At 53.8% G+C, this 24111-nt stretch overlaps 1 protein-coding gene across 4 annotated transcripts in view; it reads left to right on the top strand.

Annotated features, from left to right (window-relative positions):
* The window catches only part of ITPK1 (inositol-tetrakisphosphate 1-kinase), a 179495-nt gene that overhangs the window by 110604 nt on the left and 44780 nt on the right, over positions 1-24111 (top strand). For all 4 annotated transcript variants that reach the window (XM_030319831.2, XM_030319830.2, XM_030319828.1 and 1 more), the window contains one exon: positions 19653-19770. In XM_030319831.2, coding sequence (XP_030175691.1) covers positions 19653-19770 — 118 coding nt within the window. The remainder of the gene's footprint in view (positions 1-19652; positions 19771-24111) is intronic.

The following is a 24111-nucleotide window of genomic DNA, read 5'->3' as shown; positions in this document are numbered from 1 at the left end:
ATAGATCTGTGCAGTCCATTTTAGGACATTTTCCTCACCCTGGAAAGAAACCCCAAATCTTTAACTGTCACTCCCCCTCCCGGCCCTGAGTAGCCACCACTTTCTGTCTTTGTAGATTTCCCTATTCTGGACTTTCATAGGAACGGAATCACAGAGCACTGGACCGCATGTGACTGCTTCTTTCATTTAGCACGACGTTTTCCAGGTTCATCCCTGTCGTGGTGCGAAGTGGTGCTTCCTTCCTTTTGATGGCTGCAAGCTTCCATTTGGATACACCACGTCGTGTATCCAGGTATCAGGTGACGGGTTTCCATCTTCTGGCTATTAAGAATACCACTGCCGTAAGCTTGTATGTACACATTCTCATTCCTTCTGGTAATATACGCCCAGGAGGGGGATGGCTGGGCCACGTGGCAACCGTTTACTCGATCCAGGAGCCACCAGACTGTTTTTCCTAGAGCCACACTGTTTTACATGCCCACCAGCAGCTCAGAAGGGTTTTGCTTTCTCCACATCCTCACCAGCACTTACCCAGCTTTGATTTTAGCCATCCTAGCGGGGGTGAAGTGGTTTTGATTTAAATTTGACTTAAATATCTTGTGGTTTTGATTTAAATCTCCCTGATGATGGCCGATGCTGTCAGGCATCTTTCCGTGTGCTCGTTGGTCATTTGTATACCTTTCCTGGAGCCCTTTGTACACTTCGTGCATAGATGTCTGGAGCCCACAGATTTGCCTTTTTCTTCCTCTGGCCTGTTATTATCCCCCAGAGCAGAACGGTTCGGAACACCGACACGGGAGTCCGTTGCCTGGGTTCAGAGCTCTCCCCACCGCTTCCTGCTGGTTGGCCTTGGGAATGTCTTTTAAGTTCCCCTGTGCTTCAGTTCCCTTATCTGTAAAATAGGGGCAGTCCTAGTCCCTGCCTCCTGGGGCTTCGGGAGGACCGAGTGTGTTGACTGTGGCCAGCACTCAGAGCACTGGCCACGTGGGCTTGACGGCCTCGGAGGCCAGGCAGGGGCCTCTGCTGGGGCCCATGTGTGACCTGCCACTGCCTCCCAGTCTAGCTGCAGAGTCCGGTTTCCTCGGACGTCGGAGGAGATGGCTTCCAAGGCCCTTCCTGCTTCGGTCTTTCCAGACAGGCTCGGCCGCACCGCAGTAACAGGCGGGTCCTGCAACTCAGCGCAGGCTTGTTCCTACCCTGGGGCCCACGTCGTCAGAGGGCCGGCTGAGCTCTGCACGCCTGAGAGCTGGGGTGACAGAGCGGCAGCAGACCGGTCCTCACGGCAGAAGGAAGAGAAATCCGCGAAGCATGCTCTGGCTCATAGTTTCTGCCCCAGGGTGACGCGTGCCGTGGCCTCATTGATTCTCGTGGCCATGACTGACCGCAGGGAGTCAGGCACTTATGATCTGCTTGCGGGCCAGGGGGCCATCTGCAGTGACAGTAATCCAGCAGCCCCACCGTGCGCTTTCCTTCTGAGGCTTAAACATGGCAGTTGCTGTGAGGCTTGAACAACTGACAGGCACAGTGCCCTTGGAGCGGCGCCTGCTCCGAGCGTGTGCACGCGTGTACACGTGGTCCCCCGCTCTTCCTTACCAGTAGTGCCTGGGGTGTGATGACAGGTGTAGCACTGAGTGACCCTTCCGTCATGCCAGCCTATTATTATTATTATTATTGCTGCCACCACAACCACCACCATATGGACAGTAGCTACGTGTCACAGCTGACCTAGGAGTCCTCAGTCACGATTGTGGTCAGTGAGGCAGTGATTATGAAAATGTCCCCAGATTGGAGGTGTTCTCTGTGAAATGAGCACTGACTTCAACTAAAGGCAGGGCCCGGTGGTGGTCAGGGGACATGCCCGGCTCCACCCCTCCCCGGTCGCCCCACCTGCCGTCCAGGGAACGTGCTGGGATGGCACCGTAGGATGGGGACATTGAAAGCTGCGGCGGCCACCTCCAAAGGTGGCTGCTGTGAGCAGCGGTGATCACCTCCGAGACCAGAGCTCCGCGCTGCCCCCGACCCCTAGGGCTCAGAAATGATTTCCCAGCCACGCTGGATCAAACCCTTCCAACCTCAGATGTTTACTGGGTGGGCCGCCAGCCTGGGGCTCTGTGCCGCAAGCTGGAGGGATGGAGGGGAAGCAGAAGAAACCAGATTCTGTTGTTCCAGGCCTTCTAACCTGATTAGGGAGATGATACCTAAACCTGACGTAAATTAAGTGAGTTTCTGTCAGTTTGGAAGCAGCGCTTAGTTGGCCTGTGGCCTTCTGGCTGGTGGTGTCAGAATCGGAACCCTGGGCGCCAGCAAAGGATCTGGGCAGCCACAGTGGAGCCCTGCGAGAGGCTACCGCTTCCCGAGCAGGTCCCAGCTGGCCTTCGGTGCCCGGGGCGCTCCACATCTCTTATCTCACTTTGTGCTTCTGTCAGTGCCTGGGAGAATGGAATTACTTCCCCGTTTTCCAGGTAAGGATACAGGCCCGAGGAAGTTAAGGTACTCGCCCCGGGTTGCTTAGTCCAAACACGAGGGAGCCAGGATCATAGCTTGTGCTCTTTCAGATAGGCCTCAGAATGGCTTTGGGGTGTGAGGGCCAGTGATGCAGGGGCACCTGAAGGAAGAGGTCACCACCGTCTGGGATTGCCTCCGACCCAGCTGGTGCTGCACAGTGATAAATGTTAACCAGCAGATGCCAGGGGAGGCAGAACTGGGCATAGTTGGTGACCCTGGCCTCAGAGGACAGATCCTGTCCTGAGGTGGCCATGAAGTCAGTCTCGTCATGACTCCTGCCCTGGGTTACAAGGCCACCCTCCCCACCCCCCGCCGTGGTGGAGATGGCCACACAATCTGCCCATTGTGCGCCCAGATCAGGCGGTGACGGTGAATCATTCTTTCTCCCCAGGGGAGGTTGGTGCCATTTAGTGCCATTAGCTGTGTGCAGGGCCTTTCCTGTGTGGAGAGGAAGACCGGTCCCCCAGGCAGACCCACGACTTTATGACCCTGTTACCAGCCCCAAGCAGAGCAGGACTTTGTACAGCACCAGGCGGTACAGTGGGAGGGGCTGGCTGCCCTGGGAGCCTGAGCTTTGACCCAGCACATTGGCCGTGGGGAGGGTGGGGGGGGGGTGGGGGGCGGGGGAGGGAGGCAGTCAGGCTTTGAGGTGCATTGGGTTTCAGAAATACTAACGTTTATTAATAATAAATTTTTCCAGGGTTGACGAAGGAACTTTTATGCACGTAGTTTCAGGGTTCCTTAGCCTCGGCACTGTTGACTGATTCTGTACTGTGGGGCCATCCTGTGCACCGTGGGGTGTCCAGCAGCATCCCTGGGCCCCACCCACTAAGTGCCAGGAGCGCCACCCTCAGTTGTGACAGCCAAAACTGTCTCTGGACACTGCTGTGTGTCTCCTGGGGGCAGGCTCGCCCCCGGGTCGAGACCCCTGCCTTTCTGGGAGCTCGGCAGCTCTGAGAGTTCCGGTGGGTAAGTGAAGCCCTTCTGATTTAAAAGCGTGGATACTGAGCCCTCATTGGATACAGTATCTGAGTTTTGGAGATTGGGCTCTTCAGGCCAGGAGGTCTGAAGTCTTCGTGGATTCTTCCTTTGGTAACACCTGTAGCAGAAAGCTCGCCTTCTTCCATTCTCCTCCTGGCCTGTTTTGGGGCCATGACTTCCTGACTTGGCTTCCACGTTCCCCGTATGCTCTTAGGGTTAGGGTTAGGGTTAGGGTTAGGGTTAGGGTTAGGGTTAGGGTTTTAGGGTATGCTGTATGCTCACGGTTAAGCCGTTGTGGTTTCCTTCACCTTTGGTAAATCACAAAGCTTCTCACCAGCCAAGCCGGCCTCTGCTGACCTCGGTCCTCCGAGGCCTGAGGACCCTCCTTCTCTGAGCCCCTCCCTGCACAGCTCATACTGGTGGGGTCCATGCCCACTGTCTCAGGCCTCCCACCGCCCACAGCCCCTTGCTTCTAGCCCCTGACCCGGCCTGCGCCTCTCAGCCTGTTCATTGATCTCTAAGATCAGTCATTTAAAATCTGTTAATGTCATTCATTCAACGAGTCTTAATTGAGCACTTCCTGTGTGCCAGAAATCCTCAAAGAAGTTGCAGGTACCGTGATCAATAAAACAGATGAGGTGGACTGGGCCCCTGCCCCCACAGAGGTGTATCTGTGTGTGTGTATGCAGGGTGTGGGGTCGGGGAATGCAAACAAAACACAAGCAAACAGGAAAAAGGAACACAATCTCCAATTATGGGAAGTTCTAGGAAGAAGGAAACTCAAGGCTTGTCTAACAGGGAAGTTCTTGCCACTTCATCCTGCAGCCTCTCTGAGGAGTTGACACCTGGGACTGAGGTGGAAATTTAAGGCCTTTTGACTGAGGGGTGATCGTGGAGCAGGCCGGGGGGGGGGGGGGCGCGTCTACCAGGCTCTTTGGCAGGACAGGCACAGAGGACACTGAATAAGCCGGTGAGGCTGAAGCACTTGCCCAGGGGAAGAGCATACAAAGCGAGCATACCCATTGCCTGCTGGTTAGAGCAGGGCCGAAAAGGACACTGGGAAGTCAGTGGTCTGCGACCCCAGGGTCACTGCCATGGGGTGTGGTGTGGCAGCAGTGGCTCCCTGTCCTGTGCGGCTGGGGCCTGTACTGGAGGCGGGGAGGCTGGGGCAGCTGAGCATAGAGGTGGGGGCCCAGGCACTTCTGGCTAGAGTGGCCCTTGGCGTTCCCAGAGTTCAGCAGCGTGCTGCAAACCCTGCACTGGTTCCACACGACTCCTCTACCCCCACCAACAGCAGTGTGGGCACCCCGAGTTCTGTGACTAATGCTGGCACCCCCAGCAAAGCGCAGGGGAGCCCGTGGGCATCGGGGAGGCCTTGGCTTGTTCTGGGAACTGAGAGTTCAGCTCTGGCTGCAGGGCTGGGGGAGGGTGGGCGTGTAGGGCAGGCCAAGCAGCCCTGTGGCCTGGATCCTGGGAAATGGCCCGAGGGCAGTGTGGCTCCATAGCCTCACCTGAGCATTGTGGGGACGGGCGTGGGTGGGTGTGTGGGGATGCGCGTGGGGAGCAGGTGGGCATGTGGGCCTGCGTGCTTGGAGGGGGCGCTCGGGGCTTAAGACAGGTGCTTGAGGAGTGCGGCAGCTGCTGCGTGACCCGGGACCGGGCAGCCCCTTCTGGTCCTCACTTTGCTCAGCTGCCAGCTCTGACCGTGGGGTCAGGTGACTGCTGGGACCCCCCTGTGGCCCCCACAGCGATCCCTTAATGGAAATGCTAGTCTCTCCTGGTTTAGCGTCAGCCTGGGAGGGGTGCCTTCTGACCAGCACCCGGCCCTGCAGGCCCCTTTCCCAGGTCGTAGGCGCTGTGACAGAACATGTGACATTCATCAGGGTGAACAGCCTGGCCAGGCACTGTGCCAGCCTCTGCTGACGGAAGATGGAGAACATGTATAAGTTTGGTGCTGAAGTCTGGGGATAGAAAGGGAAGGATTGTTTTCCATGGGGGCCTGGGAACGGCGGGGAGAAGGCATTTGCCGTCTCAAATAATAGCCTTCTGTTTACTTCCAGCCCTTTCTTCCTCAGCATTTGGGGTGATGTTTTGGCGGGAGCTGATTTCTCCATAGGCTTTTCTGTCAGCACTGCGAACAACAGTTTCTCACCCGTGGGGACCACACTGTCGTGCTCACGCTGCTCGCCAGGTGGCCTAGTGAGGCACATGACATTAGATTGTCTGGGAAGATGACCCAGATGGACAGTCGTGGGGGACATCTGGCTTTGGGGGGCACGTGACTTGGAGGCCACAGGCAGGGACACCGAGGCTAGCGTGTAGAGCCACACGCCCAGGAGAACCCGTGGTCTGTGGGGCGCTCAGGCCCTCTCACAGCACCTCCCCTCCCCTCATCTGGAAAGGGTCTGATGTCCCATCAGCGGTATGAGTCTGTACATCTCACTGTGGGGACAGGGTCCTGGCTGCTCCGACCTCTCCTTGTCCCTCCTGAACCCCTTGTGCTGTTCGTCAGCAGGGACGGGTGCGGGGGTGGCCCTTGCTGGCCCTCTGCTCCGTGGGAGCTTTGTCTGCCCCTCCCGAATGCCCCAGTGTTTCTCCCACCTCGTGCCCAGCCTGGGCCAGTGAACCTTTCCAGTCATCTCATGGACTGTGATTCTGGTGGATTCCTTAGTTGTGGCTCTCAGTGGTCCTGACCGTCTCCTCCCACCTCTGCTGCCCAGTCGGCCCCTTCCCATCTTAGGTGCAGCCACAGTCGGCTCCCCATAGCCTTGAACCTTTTCAGGGGCTCCCGTGTGTCTGAACAAAGATGGTCTTCCCTTCCCCACACAAAGCCATTGTTCTGACACTAGATCTTGGAAATGACTTCACATCAGCCCTTCAGGCTGCCTCGTTCTGTTTAATGGCTGCATGGTATTGCTTTAAATCCTTTTCTTAACCAGCTCCCCACTGATGTTTCAGGAACAAGCCATAGTGATGAAATAATCTGTACGCAAATCTGCGTGCACACGTGGGGAGTTCTGTGGGATGAATACCTGGGAATGGAAATGCCAAGGTTGTGTGTTCTTAATTTCGGCTGGTGCCCAGTGTCTTCCCATAAGGTTGTACCAGTTTACATTCCCACCAACCTAGAGCTGGTCTGTGCCCCCCCCCCCCTCCACTTTTGGAAATGCTTCTCATTGGTTTAATTTGGCATAGAGTTCTGGAATATCAGGGGGTGCCAGACCCTCACCGTACCCCCATCCCGTTGTGTTTGCCACTGGCACTCAGGGCCCTGGCAAGGGCAGTGTCTGTGCCAGGCTCACGCAGCCTGTCTGGACCTTGACCCCAGGCCACCTTGCTTCTGTCTGGTGCTCCTGTGTTCATACCTCGCCTTTCTCTCCAGAACTCCCTGTGCCGTGAGGGCCTGAACACCCCAGCCTGAGCTCACGGGTTTAAATAACGGGTCTGGAGAGCAAGTACGCTAAGGGGCAGAGGGCATCATTTTCCTCTCACCGGCTCTGTCAAATCATGCCAGAGGTCAGGCAGTAGCTCCGTCCTTCCTGCACGGCTGAGTCTGGCACACATGTCCCTAATGCCGGCTGTGTTGGACACACTGCTCAGGCCCATCCCTTCCAAGTTCGGCCCCTGGGCCTCACGTGCCGATAGACTGGTCACTGCAAAACTCAAAGCTGGCCCCACCACTCCCCGGCACAGGACCCTGTTGCTTTAGGATCACATCCAGACTCCCTGGCTGGTGTATTTCCAGCTGTCTGTCCTGCTCTCTGCCTTACGTAACCTCCCCTTTGAGACCTATGTCTGCCCAGCCATGCCGGCCTCCCTCACCCCGTGCCTTTGCGTTTGCTGTCCCCTCTGCCTGGAATGCCTTTTCTCCTTGTGGCCCATGCTGGTGACCCTTATGCCTCCAGCAGCACTGGCCTCCGGAAACCCTGTCTATTCCCTCCACCCCCCCCCCCCCCCCCCCACGGCCAGATGAGTGCCATGACCCGCATCCCTGCATATTCCCATATGGCAGTGCTTCCCTACTCTGTCCTCACCAGTCACCTTTACATCTCTCCGCACTTTGCGACTGCCCTGTAGCTGCAGAGGTGCCCCCCACCCCGATGTGTGCGCACACACACACTCTCTCTCTCCTCAGGAGCTCCATCTCTTCCTGGCCTTGTGTTCTCTGGGAGGCCTCAGGCTGAGTTCTCAGACACTGGTGAGCTCCCCAGAATACAAATGAGGGCTGATTAAGACCAAGGTGTCTGTGGGCGTGGAAGGCCAGCTCTCCCCAAGGAGCCATTTTAGAAAAGTCAGAGACGTAGCGGGTGAGGAGGTGCCCTCTACATACCAGGGCTGGGTCTGTAAGGAATGGAGAGTTATCTTAGTCACTGCACAGAAAGGCAGTCCTGGTACGTGTGGTCTCGCTCAAGCTAGCGAACTGATGTCTGTCCCTGACGTGGAGCCATTGGCTATCCGCCATTCGTGTTCCTGTCCTTCCCTCTACTGTTGTGGGAATGTGTGTCACTGTCCTAACAAGACTGGGTTCTGTGTAGTTCTTACACTGTGTACTTGCTTGAGGGCAGCAGGCCCTGGGCTCTAGGACCCAAAGAGCTTTTTTTGTTCACTTATCACTTCAAAGTATCAAAGAATCCTAGGACTGGAAAGTCAGAAAGGATATAAAATGCATCATTGCAACCTACTGGTTTTGTAGATGGGAAAACTAAGATACAAGTGACTTAGGTGGCTTTCAGAAGTATGCATAAAGTTAATGGCAGTCTTAGGACTTGAAGCCAATTTCTTTTTTTTTATTTAAAAAAAATTTTTTTTAACGTTTATTTTATTTTTGAGACAGAGAGAGACAGAGCATGAACGGGGGAGGGTCAGAGAGAGAGGGAGACACAGAATCTGAAACAGGCTCCAGGCTCCGAGCAGTCAGCACAGAGCCCGACGCGGGGCTCGAACTCATGGACAATGAGATCGTGACCTGAGCCGAAGTCGGACGCTCAACCGACTGAGCCATCCAGGCGCCCTGAAGCCAATTTCTTAATTCTGCCTCTACCTTAATTTTCACAGTGTCTTAGGGTCCTTTGTGTTGGAATCGGGATCACCCAGGTGCAGCTGGGCTGAAAGAGATGGTCAGCCAGTGACTGGAAGGCAAAAAAGCCTCGACTGATGGTCAGGGACTGTTACATGGTGTGTGTACTGCACAGCTCAGTGGTAGACTGTGAATGGCACCGTGTGTGGCAGGACTTGGCAGTTCTGTCCCTGGTATGGACCAGGTGCTGCCAACAACCTTCTCTTGGCCTCTGGGAGCCTACTCCCAAGGTTCGGCTGCACGAATCTCCAGCCCCAGCCCTAGCCCCATGCCAGCCCTGGCTACCTCTTCAGACCCCTGGCTTGTGATTCTTGAACAGCCGTGGGTGCTTTGGTCTGGCTAGGGCCATGGTTGGCTGCCTGGCACAGTCTGATGCATCCAGGCACTTGGGTCTAGCGTGGATTCCTCAGGACTGTCTGTGGTATGTGATTTTCTGTAAGGTGTAATGAACAGGCATGTATTCTGGGTGGTGCCGGGAAGGCTTCGCCTGGCGGACATTTGACCCTGGCTTCAGATGGTTTCACGCCCGTGAACAGCGGTTGATTTCATGGCTTCAGTAGTCTGCGCAGAGGATTCGTTAGCTGTCCTCCCCAGAAAGCTTTGCTCAGCACGGCTCATGACCTCATCCTCCTGTGGAGCTAGTCTCCCGGGAATGGGGTTCGCTTTCTGCAGAAGCGTACTGTGCCTTTGATGGTGTGATTGCTCATGACACCGTTGTATCTGTTTTTCCTCCCTCCGGGGGTCCCCCGCCTTCACCGCAGGCATCCTGTGCGTCCGGAGACGCACGTGCTGGCCCTGAGAATCCTGCACGTGTCCTTCCCTTGGTGCTGCATGGATCTTCATCCCAGAGGCCTTTGTGGACTCCGGCATCTGGCCCGATCATTTGCTTATTCTCCTGAGAGGTGGCTGTCTTGTGGCTGTTGTTAGTTTGTCTTGATCCAGGCTCAGGAATAGAAGCAGAGACTCTGGCCCAACGTGTTGGCCCCTTGGGGCCTTTGGGAGCAGAGTGAACCAGGGTGGACCCTGGGGTGCCAGGAGGAGCACATGGGGTTGTGGGCTCATCTCTGCCGCTTCGCTGTGTGCCCTTGGGCTTGTTTCTACTTCCTTTCTCCTTTCTGGAAATACGGGCTGACTAAGGGGCCCTTAGGTCTTGCGAGGTCTGACCGTCTATGACTCTTCCTCTGGCAAAGGAACTTGCAAACTCTATTGCCATTTTTTCTTGGGTGCTTTACCTTGTCCTCGCACCAGAGGCCGCGTGCTTGATCTCACAGGCTGTGCCACCAGGCTCACAGCCGAGGCTTGGGTTGACAGCACACGGGAAAGACGTACTTTTCTTTTTTTTAACATAAATTTTATAAGAACACACATGAGAAATCCTGGCCATGGCTAAAATTTAGATGCTTTTCCTTTGGCCAGGCCTCCCCGAGCCAACTAGAGGGCTCTGGAACCAGATGGCCTGGATTCAGATGCCATCGTGGCTGCTTCCTTACTCAGAGAGCCTGGGCCAGGTACTGAGGCGCTCTGAGTCTTTGTTTCTGTCTGTCCAATGGGGCTGCTAATAGGACCTAGTGCGTAGGCTGGTTGTAAGGAATAAATGTGTCGGATCCTGAAAGCGTGTAGAACACTATCCAGTACTTGGTGGGCATGCAGGAAAAGTTAGCTGCTATCATCACTATCATTACCGTAGTTATTAATAATAACTCATTCTAACATCTTGCCGGGACCTCCATCTTGGTGTTAAGACTTTAGGAACCGGAAGCTTCCTCGCTTTCATCCAGCACTTGGTGTGGAAGGAGCTAGTTCAAAGGGCAGCCTTTGTGGTCGTCAGCTAGAAGGTCTGGGTGTGGGTTGTGCTATCAGGAAGAGTCAGAAGGAGTGAGATTATGTTGAGTAAGCCCAGGGTTACCTCTTTCCCATAAAAACCCCTGTGAGTAATTTCCACCGGCCGCAGGTCTTCCCCAGCATTCGTTTGGTGACTAAGCACTAATTAAAACATGCCGACCCTGACTCACGGAATCAGCCTGGAGAGCTTGTTCTGTGCATGGCACGTGGGATTCGCCCTGAGTGCCCATGCTTATGTATTATCTAACTTCTGGAACCAAGTGATGATCAGGATTCTGAATCCCACGTGCTGTGATCCCCAGCGGATCGCTGCCGTGATCCGTGGTGATGGCTGCCGTGGCCCTGGGGAGGTGTGGTGGAATTGTGCCCCATTTCCCATCCTTGATCTGCTCCACGTAGAAGGCTGGAGTCCCAGAGAAGGTGAAGACAAGGCAGGCTATACTGAGAGCAGGGAGCAGGTCCTTGTTTCCCTGCTTAGTTCAGTGCTTTCGTTCTCCCCCACCCCCGCCTTTTTTTTTTTAATAAGGTGAAGTATAATACATACATAGAAAACCGTAGGTATAAGCGAGTAGCATGATGGATTTCGCAAACCAGACACACCTTGTGTCCACCACCAGATCAAACTGTAGAGCAGGACTGCTCCCTAGAGCCACTCGTGGGCTCCCTGCTCCTTCCCTGCCTGTGCCCAACCTGTCCTGCCCCTTCCTTCTCTTTCCACTCTCAGTGAGGACTTCTGTCCTCCCGTGTGACATCTTCCTGGGGGAGGGGAACAAGGACCCTGGAAGGAAGGAGGCTGGTTACCAAACTAGAAGATGAACTTTCCCCGACGTGTTGGATGCCCTCAACTCCCTGTTCCGTGAATGGCTTCCAGTCCAGTCTTCCCACGCCATTCCTGGCCAGCAGGGTTTTTCTGAAAACTGACTTCAATCCTAAAATTCTCCTCTTAGAAAGCACCTCTGCCTCTCCCTCCAGCCTTCAGGTTAACATGCAGAATGCTTGGCAGGGGAACCCGGCACTTAGCTTGCCCGGCCCTGCATGTGGCTCCTTCTTAGCATTCCCCATGCTGCTTCCTGTCCCACCTCTCTGGAGATTGAGAGTCCTGGACATTTAGAGTCCCGAAGAACAGGCAGGGCTTGCTGTCCCCACAGTGCTTGCTTAAGGTTTCCTCTGTAAGTGCTTAGATAGGACTACTCAGGAAGCCATCGTTCAAATAGATGGCCTCCCAGAGACCCAGACTGCTTGGTCCACGGGGGGGTGGTCTGGGCAGTTCTAAGGCTCTTCGTTCTTGTCCTCCCACTGCTGGCCCCAGGCTTCAGCTCTCCCTTTTCCTGTTCTAGGCCTGCTTGACTGAGTTGTGCACAGGTTCTCCAGCACTTAAGATTCGAAATGGGTCCTTAGACTTTCTGGGAATTAAAGCACTTCAGCCACATAACTTGTGTTTGGGGAGGTGACAGGGTGCACTGCAGGGGCCTTGGGTTTGACACTGTAATGGCTGGTTTTGAATCCTGACAAAGCCGCAGCTGATTGCGTGGCCTTGGGCCAGTCACTTGGCCTCTCAGATGCTCAGTGTTTTCATCTATAAAATGGGAATAAAAATACAGATGTTTACTCTATAGACCACAGAGATTGCTTTGTGAGTCAAATCTAGCGTTTTGTGTGATTGTAGCTTTTACAAACCAGAAAAATGGTTTATTAGTATACATGGTGGGCTTAAAAAATTTATTTATTTATTTATTTATTTATTTATTTATTTATTTATTTATTTATTTATTTATTTTGAGAGAGAATCCCAAGCAGGCTCTGCACTGTCAGCACAGAGCCTGATGCAGGGCTCAAACTCACGAACTGTGAGATCATGACTTGAGCTAAAATCAAGAGTCGAATGCTTAACTGACTGAGCCACCCAGGTGTCCCTGTGTGCCATGGCAGATTGTTATGATTACTATCTAAAATATCCATGCTTGAGGAACTGAGAAGTTTTGCAATCTTTTGTATTCTTAACCCAAGAATGTATGGTATATAATCCAAGAGACATGAAAACGTTCATCTACACAAAAACCTGTGTACAAATGTTCACAGGAGCTTAATTCATAGTAGCCACAAGATGAAAATAAACCAGATACCCGTTAGCTGATGAACAGATCAACAGAGGCGGTATATCCACGCAGTGGAATATTGCTCAGCCATCAAACACAATGAAGCAGTGACACGTGCTACAGCATGAGTGAACCCTAAAAACGTTATGCTAAGTGAAAGAAGCCAGTCACAAAAGACTGCACTGATTCCATTTATAAGGAATGTCCAGGGACACCTGGGTGGTTCAGTCGGTTAAGCGTCCAGCTTCGGCTCAGGTCATGATCTCATGGTCTGTGAGTTCGAGCCCCGCGTCGGGTTCTGTGCTGACAGCTCAGAGCCTGGAGCCTGCTTCAGATCTGTGTTTCTCTCTCTCTCTCTCTCTCTCTCTCTCTCTCTCTCTCTCTCTCTGCCCCTCCCCTGCTCGTGCTCTGTCTTTAAACAAATTAAAAAAAAAAAAGAAGAAGAAGAAATGTCCAGAATAGGCAAGTCTCTAGAGGCAAAAAGTGGTTTCCAGGGGCTGGAGGGAATGGGTGAATTGAAGCTGATAGCTAAAAGGTATGGGATTTTTTTTTTTGAAGTGATGAAAATATAACTATGCTTTTGGTTGCACAACTCTGTCACATATTGGAAGCCATTGGATTGTAAGCTTTAAGTGGGCAAACTGCATGGTATGCGGTCAATAAACCTGTTTTAAAAAAAAAACATCCCAGGAGGTAGGGGCTATGACCCTCGCCATTTCACAGATGAGGACTGAGGCTTGTGGAGGCCCAGAGTCGCAAGTAGGGAAGGCAGGATTCTACCCCAGGTCCAGCAGCCCCCCGCTCCCATGCATGGAACCTCTTCACAGGATTGGTTTCACCTTATAGAGGAGGAAGAGGCCTAGAGAGGAGAAGGGGCTCCCAGTGCTCTGTGTGGTGCTCCTTCCTCTATCCTAGCTCCCCACCGCTACAGGGGAGATTTCTAGAACCATCCACTGCGCTTGAATCTCCCACTCCTGCCATGGAGGCCAGAGGTTAGGAAGTGCCCGGCTGGGCTCTCAGGCACACACACGGTCCAGCAGGAGGCCTTTCAGTGGCTGGGTCACAGGTGTGATGAGATGAGGCCTGTGTGCCAGGTCTGAGGTGGGTGGTGTCCTTGACTCACAAAAGCTCCTAATGTCGATGACGTCCAGTTTATTTTTCTTTTCTTGATTGATTGTACTTTTAGATTTTTTTTTAATGTTTACTTATTTTTGAGACAGACACACACACACACACACACACACACACACACACACACACAGCGAGAACAGGGGAGGGGCAGAGAGGAGAGGGAGACACAGAATCCGAAACAGGCTCTAAGCTCTGAGCTGTCAGCACAGAGCCCGATGCAGGGCTTGAACTCATGAACCTGAGCCGAGGTTGGACGCTTAACTGACTGAGCCACCCAGGCACCCCTGATTGTATTTTTAGTATCATACCTAAGAAACTGTTGTCTGATTCAAGGCCAGGAAGATGCACACCAGTGTAATCTTCTGAGAGTTTTATAGTTTCAGCTCTCACCTCACAGGAAATTTTTTTTGTTGTTTTTTTGAGAGATAGAGCGCACGTACATACAAGCCAACGAGGGGCAGAGGGAGAGAGAGAATCCAGGATTCATACCCAGTGGGGAGTCCGACGCGGGGCTCAATCCCATGACCGTGAGATCATGACCTGAGCCGAAATCAAGAGTCGGACACTCAACCAACTGTGCCACCCAGGGGTCCCACCTCGTAGGATTTTTATATTAAAGGACATGGTGTTTGAAAACCATATTTCCCGGCAGTGTGTGTGTAGCTGGTCCTGGGTGTGTGGTGGCTGCTATTATTTAAAAGTTATGGGGCGCCTGGGTGGCTCAGTCGGTTAAGCAGCCGACTTCGGCTCAGGTCACGATCTCACAGTCCGTGGGTTCGAGCCCCGCGTCGGGCTCTGTGCTGACAGCTCAGAGCCTGGAGCCTGTTTCAGATTCTGTGTCTCCCTCTCTCTGACCCTCCCCCGTTCATGCTCTGTCTCTCTCTGTCTCAAAAATAAATAAATGTTAAAAAAAAAAAATCACCTTTACTTTAAAAAGAAAAAAAAGAAAAAAAAAGTTATGATGATGATTTTTATTTATTATCATCTTTTCCATAATTAATCTCTCACTGTGTTTCCCATCTGGCTCGCTCCCTCTTGCTCCTTCTGGAAAGACAGTGTTGCTGTTTGAACGTGTCTCTGGCACGAGAGGTGTGTGGGATTGAAGAAAAGGTACATCTGGTTACTTAGCCCCCTCCCTCCATGCCCCCCCCCCCCCAATTTTCTGTTATTGCAGAGAATTTAAAAATACTTGGTGGACTCCTTAACACACTGCTGGGTCTCAGGACCCAGCCTCGAGTTAACTGCTTATGACCGCTCTTGTCTTGCCTCTGCCTTACCTCACCGTCCCCTGTGCCTGCTTACTTTGAAGCAAATTCCACACATCATATTTAATCATAAGTCACTTCGGCATGCATCTCTACAGAATGAATCACCCGTTTCTAAAAGGGGGCCTGCAGTGTTTCGGGGGAGTGGGCCAGAGTGCCCACTGCCTCTGAGAATTGAGGGGGCAGGAATTGTGCTGGGTGCCTCTCTCACTCCCCTGTAAGGAGCCAGCTGGCGTCGTGGGCTCGGCCAGGACCCGAGCGGTCCACGGCGGGGTGCACCCTGGAGCCTGGGCTGCCACAGGGCAGGGGACTGTGTGGTGCCCCGGGCGTCAGCAGAAGGACTGACCCCAGGGGCAGGGCTGGCATGCCCCTCAGTCTGCTGGAGGGGGCAGGGCAGGATGAGCTCAGAGACCTTGGGTCAGGTCTGCTGCCGAGAAGCCACACGTTGTCCAGTCACGAGAATCCTGTTTGTTTTTCTACCTACCAACTCCTTTCCCGTCCGGGTCTTAACTGCCCTCAGCCGCTCCCTGACATAGGTTTTATTCAGAACGTGCATTTTGCGCATCAGGAAACAGAATCTCAGAGATTAACTGCGGTTTCTTTTTCACAGACCTCGGGTGAGTGGGAGACGTAGGATTTGAACTTGGGACTTGTGCCTGCGTTTTCTGTTAGATAAGAGCAGACGCTTGCGTCTCCCTGCTCATTTCCTGTCCATAAATGGAACTGCAGAGGAAATGGTATCTGTGATGTTCACCCCCGTCCTCTCATCTGGCTCACATTCTCAGTGGGGAAGTGTTGACTTCCCCCAGCCCAGCAGACAGCGCTCGGTTTCCCTCTTGGCATCATCATCCTATGGGCCTTGGGTCGGGGGGCACCTGGCCGGCCTCTGCCCCTTCGTCCCCTCAACGGACAGCATTCTCTGGCCCCCTGACCTGGGCCGTCTGTGTCTGCTCTCCCCTCTTTTCAGGCTCCCCCCTAACGTCCAGGCTCCCTTTGTAGGTGCTCGGTGGCAGGCGTGCTGAAGGAACATGTGTTTACCATTTGCCATGGAGACCGTTTGGGCCTTTCTTCTTCTGAGTGGCGATAAAACGGTACAGGGCGCTCACCCTTCCAGCAATTTGTTTGGTAATTCTAAGAGACTTGTGAAAAATGCATGAGGCCTGTGGTACAATAGATAAGCTGAAAGGCTTGGAAGGAAATCCACTTGTGGATAGTGGGGCGATTGGAAAAACTCTTTCTTTGCCCTCTCTGTCCTTGTCCCAAAAGAGATTGTGTTTAGGAATAATTCTTCTGTTAATACTGATGCTTTCATCCTGGGTCAAAAGCTTGTTGGCGCCTGCTTGTCAGATATTTTCCCCTTTGGTTTCTTCTAATTTCTTTCCCTCGTGAGTTTGGCTTAAATTCATGTCTTAATGATTCTGAGTTCTCTCTTTAAAGGTCACTGCCCTAATGCATAAAAGTGGAACAAGGTCCAGCAACCACTCGGATACTCCTCTTGGGGCTTGGCTGGGGTGGAGGGGGTGATTTTTGAGGGGGAGGAAGGAGCATGTCCGGACTTCATGGGACTCAGTTGCTGGGAGAGAATTGGGCTAGCCCATCAAAGTGAGCATCTCTGATACTGTACTGCCTTCTCTTTGAAGGAAGGCAGCAAGCATGTGCGTGGGTCCCCACCTTTACCTGCAATGCCTCTAGCAGGTGGCTATCTGTCCGCTTCTAAAACAGGCCCCATGTGTGGCCCTGAAGTCTGCCTCCATACATACCACTCTGCAGTTTCCTCCAATTTAGGCTTTTAAGTCACAGATGAGGGAACTGAGACCCAGAGAAGCCAGATGACCTGCGCAAGGTGACCTTGGGAGGTGATAACAGTGGGGCCATAGGTTTCTTGAGTCCTGGGCCCTTACTCTTCCCTCTGCACTAGGCTGCTTCCCGGAGTGTTGGGATGGGGGGGGTGGGGGTGTCGGGGTAGTTCAGTGCCTTCAGGTCATAACCCAGAACGTGAATTCAGTGGCCAGGGTTATAGATCCAGCAGGGCAAAGCATAAAAGGCTTTCATTCATCCATGTGTCTCTAGTACTCTGCACGGTGATCTGAGCGCTGTGAATGATGTGCAGTTGGTTGAATGAATGACCTTTTACGTGAAGACAGTAACATGACTTCATGTGTATGTGGGAATCTTGGTGTCTCCTGAATGGCATGCTCTTGTGGCAGTGTAGACCTGGTTCAAAAGAGTGGTGCTGGCACGGATAGTTGCTGTTGCGGAGCCTGCAAGCCCTTCGGCGAGGCCGAGGCTGTAGGAGAGCGGATCTGGGCACGGTCCCTGGCCTGTAGGCATCTCTGGATACACCTTCCTTAAGGACACTTCCCAGGGGCGCCTGGGTGGCTCAGTCGGTTGAGTGTCCGCCTCGTGATTTTGGCACAGGTCCTTATCCCAAGGTCATGGGACTGAGCTCCGAGTCGGGCTCTGTGCTGAGCATGGAGGCTGCTTGAGATTTTCTCTCTCTCTCCCTCTTCCCCTCTCTGCTGCTCACACACACTCTCTCTTAAATTAAAAAAAAAAAAAAAAAAAAAGACCCTTCTCAGCCTGCCTTCATGGTCCCTGTGGGTGTCAGATGTGGGCTTGCCCTCATCAGCTTGGGGGCTTGTTCTGTATAAGCCGGGAGGTGGGCTAGCCACTGAGCTGAATGCTGACAGTCGCCTCCTGGAGGGGGAAGAGGAAGGTGGCTTCTCTTCTGTGTTTACATCTGTGGGATGGGTGTGCAGGGAGGAGGGGATGAGAGCGTGTCCGCCCCAGGAAGTTCGTGGATGTGAGGATGGGAAGAAGGGCTCCTCACAAGCATGTACTGGCCACCCCTTAGGGACAGAAAAAATTTTTAGACATTCAAAGAAAAAGACACAAATGAGCCCATAACCAGATACTTTGGTGGGAAACACAAGGGAGGGAGCCGATTTCAGAGGAGGAGGAGATATAAATCTCTGGCTTTGTGTTGAGAGCTCTTAAAAATGATTACTAGGAACCAAAATAGGTTCACTGAAAAAAAAAGTGGTGGTGGGGGGGAGTAATTCCAAATGGAGCTTTCTTTTTTGTTGATAAGGCTTACTTGAAAAGAAGCATTGTGGCTTTGTTTCTTGGCCTTTGCTGACCTCGCAGACGGATCTGGTAGACTGGGCGGGCAGGGGGATGAATTAAGCTGGTGTATTCATTCCCTGGGGTGGCCTTGACAAAGTACCACAAACTGGGTGGCTTAAAACACGGGAGTTTGTTTTTTCCCTCTCACAGTTAAGGAGGCTAGAAGTCCGAAGTCAAGGTGTCTGCGGGGTTGGTTCCTTCTGGAGGCACCCAGAGAGAATCTGCACCCCACGTTTCTCCTACTTTCTGGCAGTGGCCAGTAGTCCTTGGCCAGCCTTGCCTTGTAGCTGCACGACTTCAGTCACTGTCTCTCTTGTCCGATGGCCTTCTCCCTGTGTGCCTTTCTGTCCAAATTGTCCTCATCTTAAAGGCACCAGTCGATGTATTAGGGGCCATCCTAATCCCGTATGGTCTCATTTTAGCTTGATTCCATCTGTAAAGACACCATTTCCAAATAAGGTCACACTCCCAAGCACCAGGGCTTAGTAGGACTTGAACAGATCTGTGGAGGAGAACACAGCTGACAATCACAACAGCTGGTGAATGGCCTCCCTTACACCCAGCCTTTTCTCGGAGCCCCTCTCGCGTTACTCCAGCACTCCATGTTTTTATCCTTAGAAACGCAGTGTTTTGGGGCCAGAGGGACGGTCTCATTTACTGTGTCTGTCTGATGTGCTGCTCTGGCCCACTGCTATGGCATGGCTTGTGTAGTCACGGAGGTGACAAGGGGCAGGGCCGGGATCCTTGTTTCCCTTTCCTGGAAATATTTTGCTCAGTTTCATGTTGAATTCTGTTAGAGTTTCTTGTTCCCCATGTGCATTAGCGTCATTTCTCCCAAGGAGACCGTAACTTCCTTAAAGGCCGGTTTGGCCATAGTTCTGCTCGCATGCCCAGAGTCTAACCCTGAAGCTAGTAGGTACTGAAGAAGCATGTTGTCTGGAGCACTTGAGGCAAGGTGGCTGCCCTGTGGTGTGTTGGTCAACAAGCCTTCACGCAGACCTTCTACTGAATGCCGGCGTTCCGCTCTCGCTGGCCCTGCCTCAGAATCCTTATCAGAGCAGGGTGCCGGGCCACTCTCCTTGAGTGCAGTCCACACACGGAGCAGATCTAGTTTCAGGTGAGGCTTTATCCAGGGGCCAGACGAGCTGATCAGGACCTGGTTGTGCTCCTTTTTCTCAGCTCTGTTTTTCTCCCTTTGCGCTCCATTTCTGAGCTTTGGCTTTGTCCGGCCTTGCCTTCGCATCTCAGGGTGACTGCTCCCAGCTGCACAGTCTCTGTGCTTCCTCTTCTCCCCATTGTGGAAGACGATGGTCTTGTCCCAGCATTCCTAGTGAGAGCTCCGAGCCTGCCTCTGATTGGATCGACTCTGGTCATGTGTTCTCTCCTGAACCAGTGGCCAGGGTGGAATATGCTGATTGGTCTGACCAATGTCATGTGATCTCGGTGTGGCTGAGTACGTGGGGGCAGCTTCCCCAGACTGTGTGGACTCCCAGACGGAAGTCAGGGCTGGTGGAGGGAGGGGGAAGGGAGGGATGATGAGGGAAGGGCACGTGGGATGGCATCTTGCGGAAGCCTCATGTCAGCGTGAGTCCCCCACCTCCAACCAGAAAAGGTGTGTTTTCCTTTCAGGAATACATCGATGCGCACCCTGAGACCATTGTCCTGGACCCCCTTCCTGCCATCAGGACCCTGCTTGACCGCTCCAAGTCCTATGAACTCATCCGGAAGATCGAGGCCTACATGAAAGGTACGGACACATGTGGCTTGGTGCCTGTGGCCGGTGGCAATCACAGGGAGGCCACTGCATGGGGTGGGAGGCGGGCGGGGGAGTGTCTGATCTTTTTAGGCCCTTTGGGACAGGTAGCAGTTGACTTCCGTGGGGGCGCACATTCTTGGGAGGGCCCTTTTCTCTCCTGTGACCAGCAGAGTTAGGAAAGAAAAGCCCCGGGGTGCTCATTGGGAGAGAGAGTGGCTGCAACCACTTCAAGACGGTTTTGTTTTGTTGTCTTAAACCCACAGAGTGGCGATGAAGTGTCCCGATAACACAGTGGTTAGAGAGCAGGAGTGTGTGTAGAATAGCTGAGCAGCGGGTGGGGAAGGGGAGTTATGTAACCGGGCAAAGGAGACAAACAGAAATTGAAGGGCCTTTAATCAAACACATGGAGATGTGTAATGTGGCGGCTGGACCTCGTGGGGTACGCTCTGTTCTGGAGGGCAGGCGCCTCCCGCTTAGCTGCGGGAGCTTTTCCTGCCAGCCACATCCTCTTGTCCTTGAGGACTCATTCTCCCCACCTCCCTGGGCTGGGCAGCCCCAGAGAAGTGGGACTGCCTTCCTGAGGTGTTTATTTATGTGAGAAGGGCTTTTTTGGAAAGATTCGTGTTAACAGTGACTTAGTTCTCTTTGCCTGGTCCCAGCATTCCCTGCTGAGAGTTCTGGTTTAATTTTAAGGAAAAGTGCTTTGCCTGTGTCTTGGGCCTGTATGAAGATTCATCGTATAGCCCCCGTTCCTGCCATCCAGATCATGAGTGTGGCCTGTCTGGGCTGCCTTGAACCCGGAACCCTAGTGACTTGGTCCGTCGTTGTTCTGTGTGATGGTGGAACCGGTGGGGACTTGGGCTTTGCCGGACCAGAGGCAGCCTGTCTGCAAGGTTATGCCTTCTTGCATTCCTTCTTCCAGTGCTCATGAAGGTGGCCTTGGTCATTCTGTTTTGCAGACAGTAGTGGAGACTGAGAGCTTAGCGGATGGACTGACATCACACAGCCTGTGGGTCGCAGAGCCAGCATCCAGTCCGGTCTCTCCAACTCGGGCTCCTAGCTCCTAGCCCTTAAGCTTAACTTACGTGTTCATGGCCAGAGGGCCCTGGATCTGACAAGCACCTTGTTTGGAGCAGTCATGGACCTTGGCCAGGAGAGTTGGAACGTGCCCTGTGGAAGAGCTGGGCGTTGGACGTGGCTGTCCTGGAGGGGGTCTCGAGGCCTGTTTCCCTGGGTGTCTGGCATTTAGCAGGTGGCATAGAGCATGGGCTTCCTGGGTGGCCCCCAAATGCCAGGCTCTCTCAGCATGCCGGCATCCGTTTTCCCTTGGGCCTGGAATGGCCAGTGATGATGTCAATTTCCCTTCCCTTCGCATCGTTTCCCTGGGTCCCACTAGAACCCTCCGATGAGAAGGAAGATCCATAGGGACATTGTGGCTAAACTTTGCTTCTGGAAATCCTCCTCTTCTCAGGAGTTGTGGGCATTGGATATCAACTGTGTGAAGGGACAGGAGATGACTCCAGTCCTGATGAGAAGGCCCAATTAGCGGGAGGAGTTGAGGTCAGCAGCCATGGCTTGTGTCAAGTCCATGAGAAGAGTGAGGTGTTCTAATGGGGTCAGGGAGGTCACCACTGAGACGGCTTTTTCAGAGCAAAGAACACAGGCTTTGGGGGGAGACAGACTGAGGTTGTATCTGAATCTGGGCTCTTGTTGCCATGTGGCCTTGACCAAGTCCCTTGACCTAGCTCTGCTTGTTTTCTGTAAGATGTTGGTAATAAGTGGTTTATCCACAGGGTCTGGGGTTGAGCTAATTGGGATGACATCTGATGAACACTTAGCATGGGTCCTGGCTCATGGTGTCACCGGGAATGGCAGCTGTTGGCACAGCTCCTGTTACCCTAGCAGGGGCTGGAGCGTCTGGACTGGATCTTGGAGTCTCTCTCAGTGTTCATGCCTAGAGAATCAAGGCTGGGGTCAAGGGTGAGCCTGGGCCTGGACTGTGAGTGTGCACAAGAAGCAGGGCTGTCCTTGGTGGGCGAGACTGAGGGGGACAGCCTGGGCCTCCCAGATCAGGCTGTTGTGTGAGCAGAGTGGGAGAGGGCCGCAGCATGGGGGGCTTGTGTGTGGCCTACAGACCGCTGGGTCGGTGTGGGGGACTTGGAATGCCTTGTGCAGTTGGGGACCTCGCTCATGAGCAGCCACTGAAAGGGTGTGAGCTGGTGAGGGAAGGGTTCAGATATACCTGCGATCAGTGTAGGTGTGGCCCGGGGACAGGTTCTAATGGGCATTACCTATATGCTGTTGTAAGGGTGCCCCACACCGAGCCATAGGTGCGAGGGCCCTGTGACCGACCCCCAGTGGGGAGGGAATCAGACCCCATGCTGCCGGGTCCGAGAAACCTCAAACTCAGGTGTCATCAGCTCGGGAGCTGCCTGCAGGGTTGGGGGGTGGGGAAGCCCCCTCCATGGCCAGCAAGAACGTGTTGACCAAACCCTCCAGGCAGGCTTGGTCCTAGGCCAGCAGGAATTGTTTTGTGGGTGGGCCATGACCGCTGCGCCCTGGATTTTCCTTATCGTGCACACTGAGCTGGGCTGGCATTCTTCCAGGAGGGTGGGCAGAAGCTGGGATTTCCTGGAGCCTTTTCCTGCCCCCATCCCCCCACGGCTGTTCTTGTGGAAGCACTGCGGGCTCCCACCTTCCATCCTCCCGGAGCAGGGGCTCCTCCTCCCTGCAGATGCAGAGAACCTTCTCTGGGAGGCACATCCCCGGTACTCCTCCGCCCCACTCCTGCTATTCCTGGAGGCAGCCTGTTAAGCGTACTGTAAATGGCCATGATTACCCTGTAAGCTCCTCGGGCAATTAGAGCAGTCCAAGTGACACTTTCTGTGTGGGAAGAAGGGGCTGGGTGGAGACCTCCTTGAGGTGTCCTGTCCTTCAGCGGAGGTGGCTCTCTCTGCCTCGGAGAGCCTGGGCTGCTGCAGGGACAGACCCGGGGAGGCTGCTGAGGGGAGGTGACCAGGGCTGCCTGCTCAGTGAGGGTGGGTGTGGCACGGGGGGGGGTGGGGTGTGGAGGGGTCCACGCCCAGGCAGGCCTTCTGTCTCAACGTGCAGCGTTCAGCGTCAGCTGTGCAGACAGGGGAGGCCTGCTGTCTGGAGCCCCTGGCTCCCGGTCAGACTACCTGGGTGCCATCTCGGTTCCATGCTCCCAGACCTCACCCTCTTCTAATCCAGAGCCTGGAGGGGAGGCGGGGTCCTTTCTCTGCCTCGACCCGCTAACATTTGCCCATTTGGTTAGTGCTAGGGTTGCCGTAGCAACAGAGACCAGAAGTAACGGTAGCTTAAATCAGATGGGACTTCGTTTCCATGTCATGGAAAAGCCCAGAGGGAGAACCCAGACTTCTTCCAGCTGATTGTTCTGTGATGTGGGCCTCCTGGTCCACAGTGGTGCTGCTGAGACTCCAGCCGTCACATCCAAGATCTAGACATAAGGGTGGGGAGGCGCTAAGGAAAAGGAAGCAAGGGGAAACAGCCTTAGTTATCTTTAAGGAAAGGCCCTGGAAGCCACACCACGATGCTCTGTCCACGGCCAGGACTGAGTCCCAAACTGAGCTGCAAGGGAGTCGGGGAATGTGCTTTCTGTTCTGGGCAGCCATGTGCCCAGCTACAATGTGCGAGCTTTGTCACTGTGGAAGAAGAGGGAGAACAGATTTGAGGGACAGTTAGTCCATCTGAGACCCCTTCCTTCCTTCCTTCCTTCCTTCCTTCCTTCCTTCCTTCCTTCCTTCCTTCCGGGAAGTGGGTTGCTACATGGGGAATCCATGGGTGAATGATTCTTGGAATGACAATTTCTCCTCCAGGGGGCCAGAGGCTGTGGCCTCAGCCTGTGACCTTAGCAGTAAGCTCCTTCCACACAGCAGCTCAAAGCAGTGTGAGGTCACTAGGCTTGCAGAGTGAGCCACCCCAGAGCGTTTGGGCCACAGGTTTCTCTAATAGATGACTGTTTCTGGGCAGGGTCACACCCACACCCCTTAGCCAGAGGCAACAGATGGCACTAACCTGGATCCAATTCAAACCAAGTGCAGGAACCCCCCAGAAATGAAACTTTGCCTGGTGCAGGCTTGGGGACGGGGAGGGAGTGAGGGGAGGGAGGCTGGGGCAGTAAGTCGTGATTGCCCAGCACGTGTCTGCAGGCCTTTTCTCTCCCTGCCACCTGCTTTGCCGCCCAGGGCCAAGATTTTGAGATGGAAACCCCGAGGCCCAGGCCTGGCTCTGCCACCCCAGCTGAGCAATTCTGGGCAAGGCTCTGGCTGGCTCCTGAACTGGCCAACGCGA

The sequence above is a fragment of the Lynx canadensis genome, chromosome B3 (assembly GCF_007474595.2).
Source record: "Lynx canadensis isolate LIC74 chromosome B3, mLynCan4.pri.v2, whole genome shotgun sequence".
In the NCBI taxonomy this organism is placed as follows: Eukaryota; Metazoa; Chordata; class Mammalia; order Carnivora; family Felidae; genus Lynx; species Lynx canadensis.
This window is presented reverse-complemented; position numbering and strand designations above follow the sequence as displayed.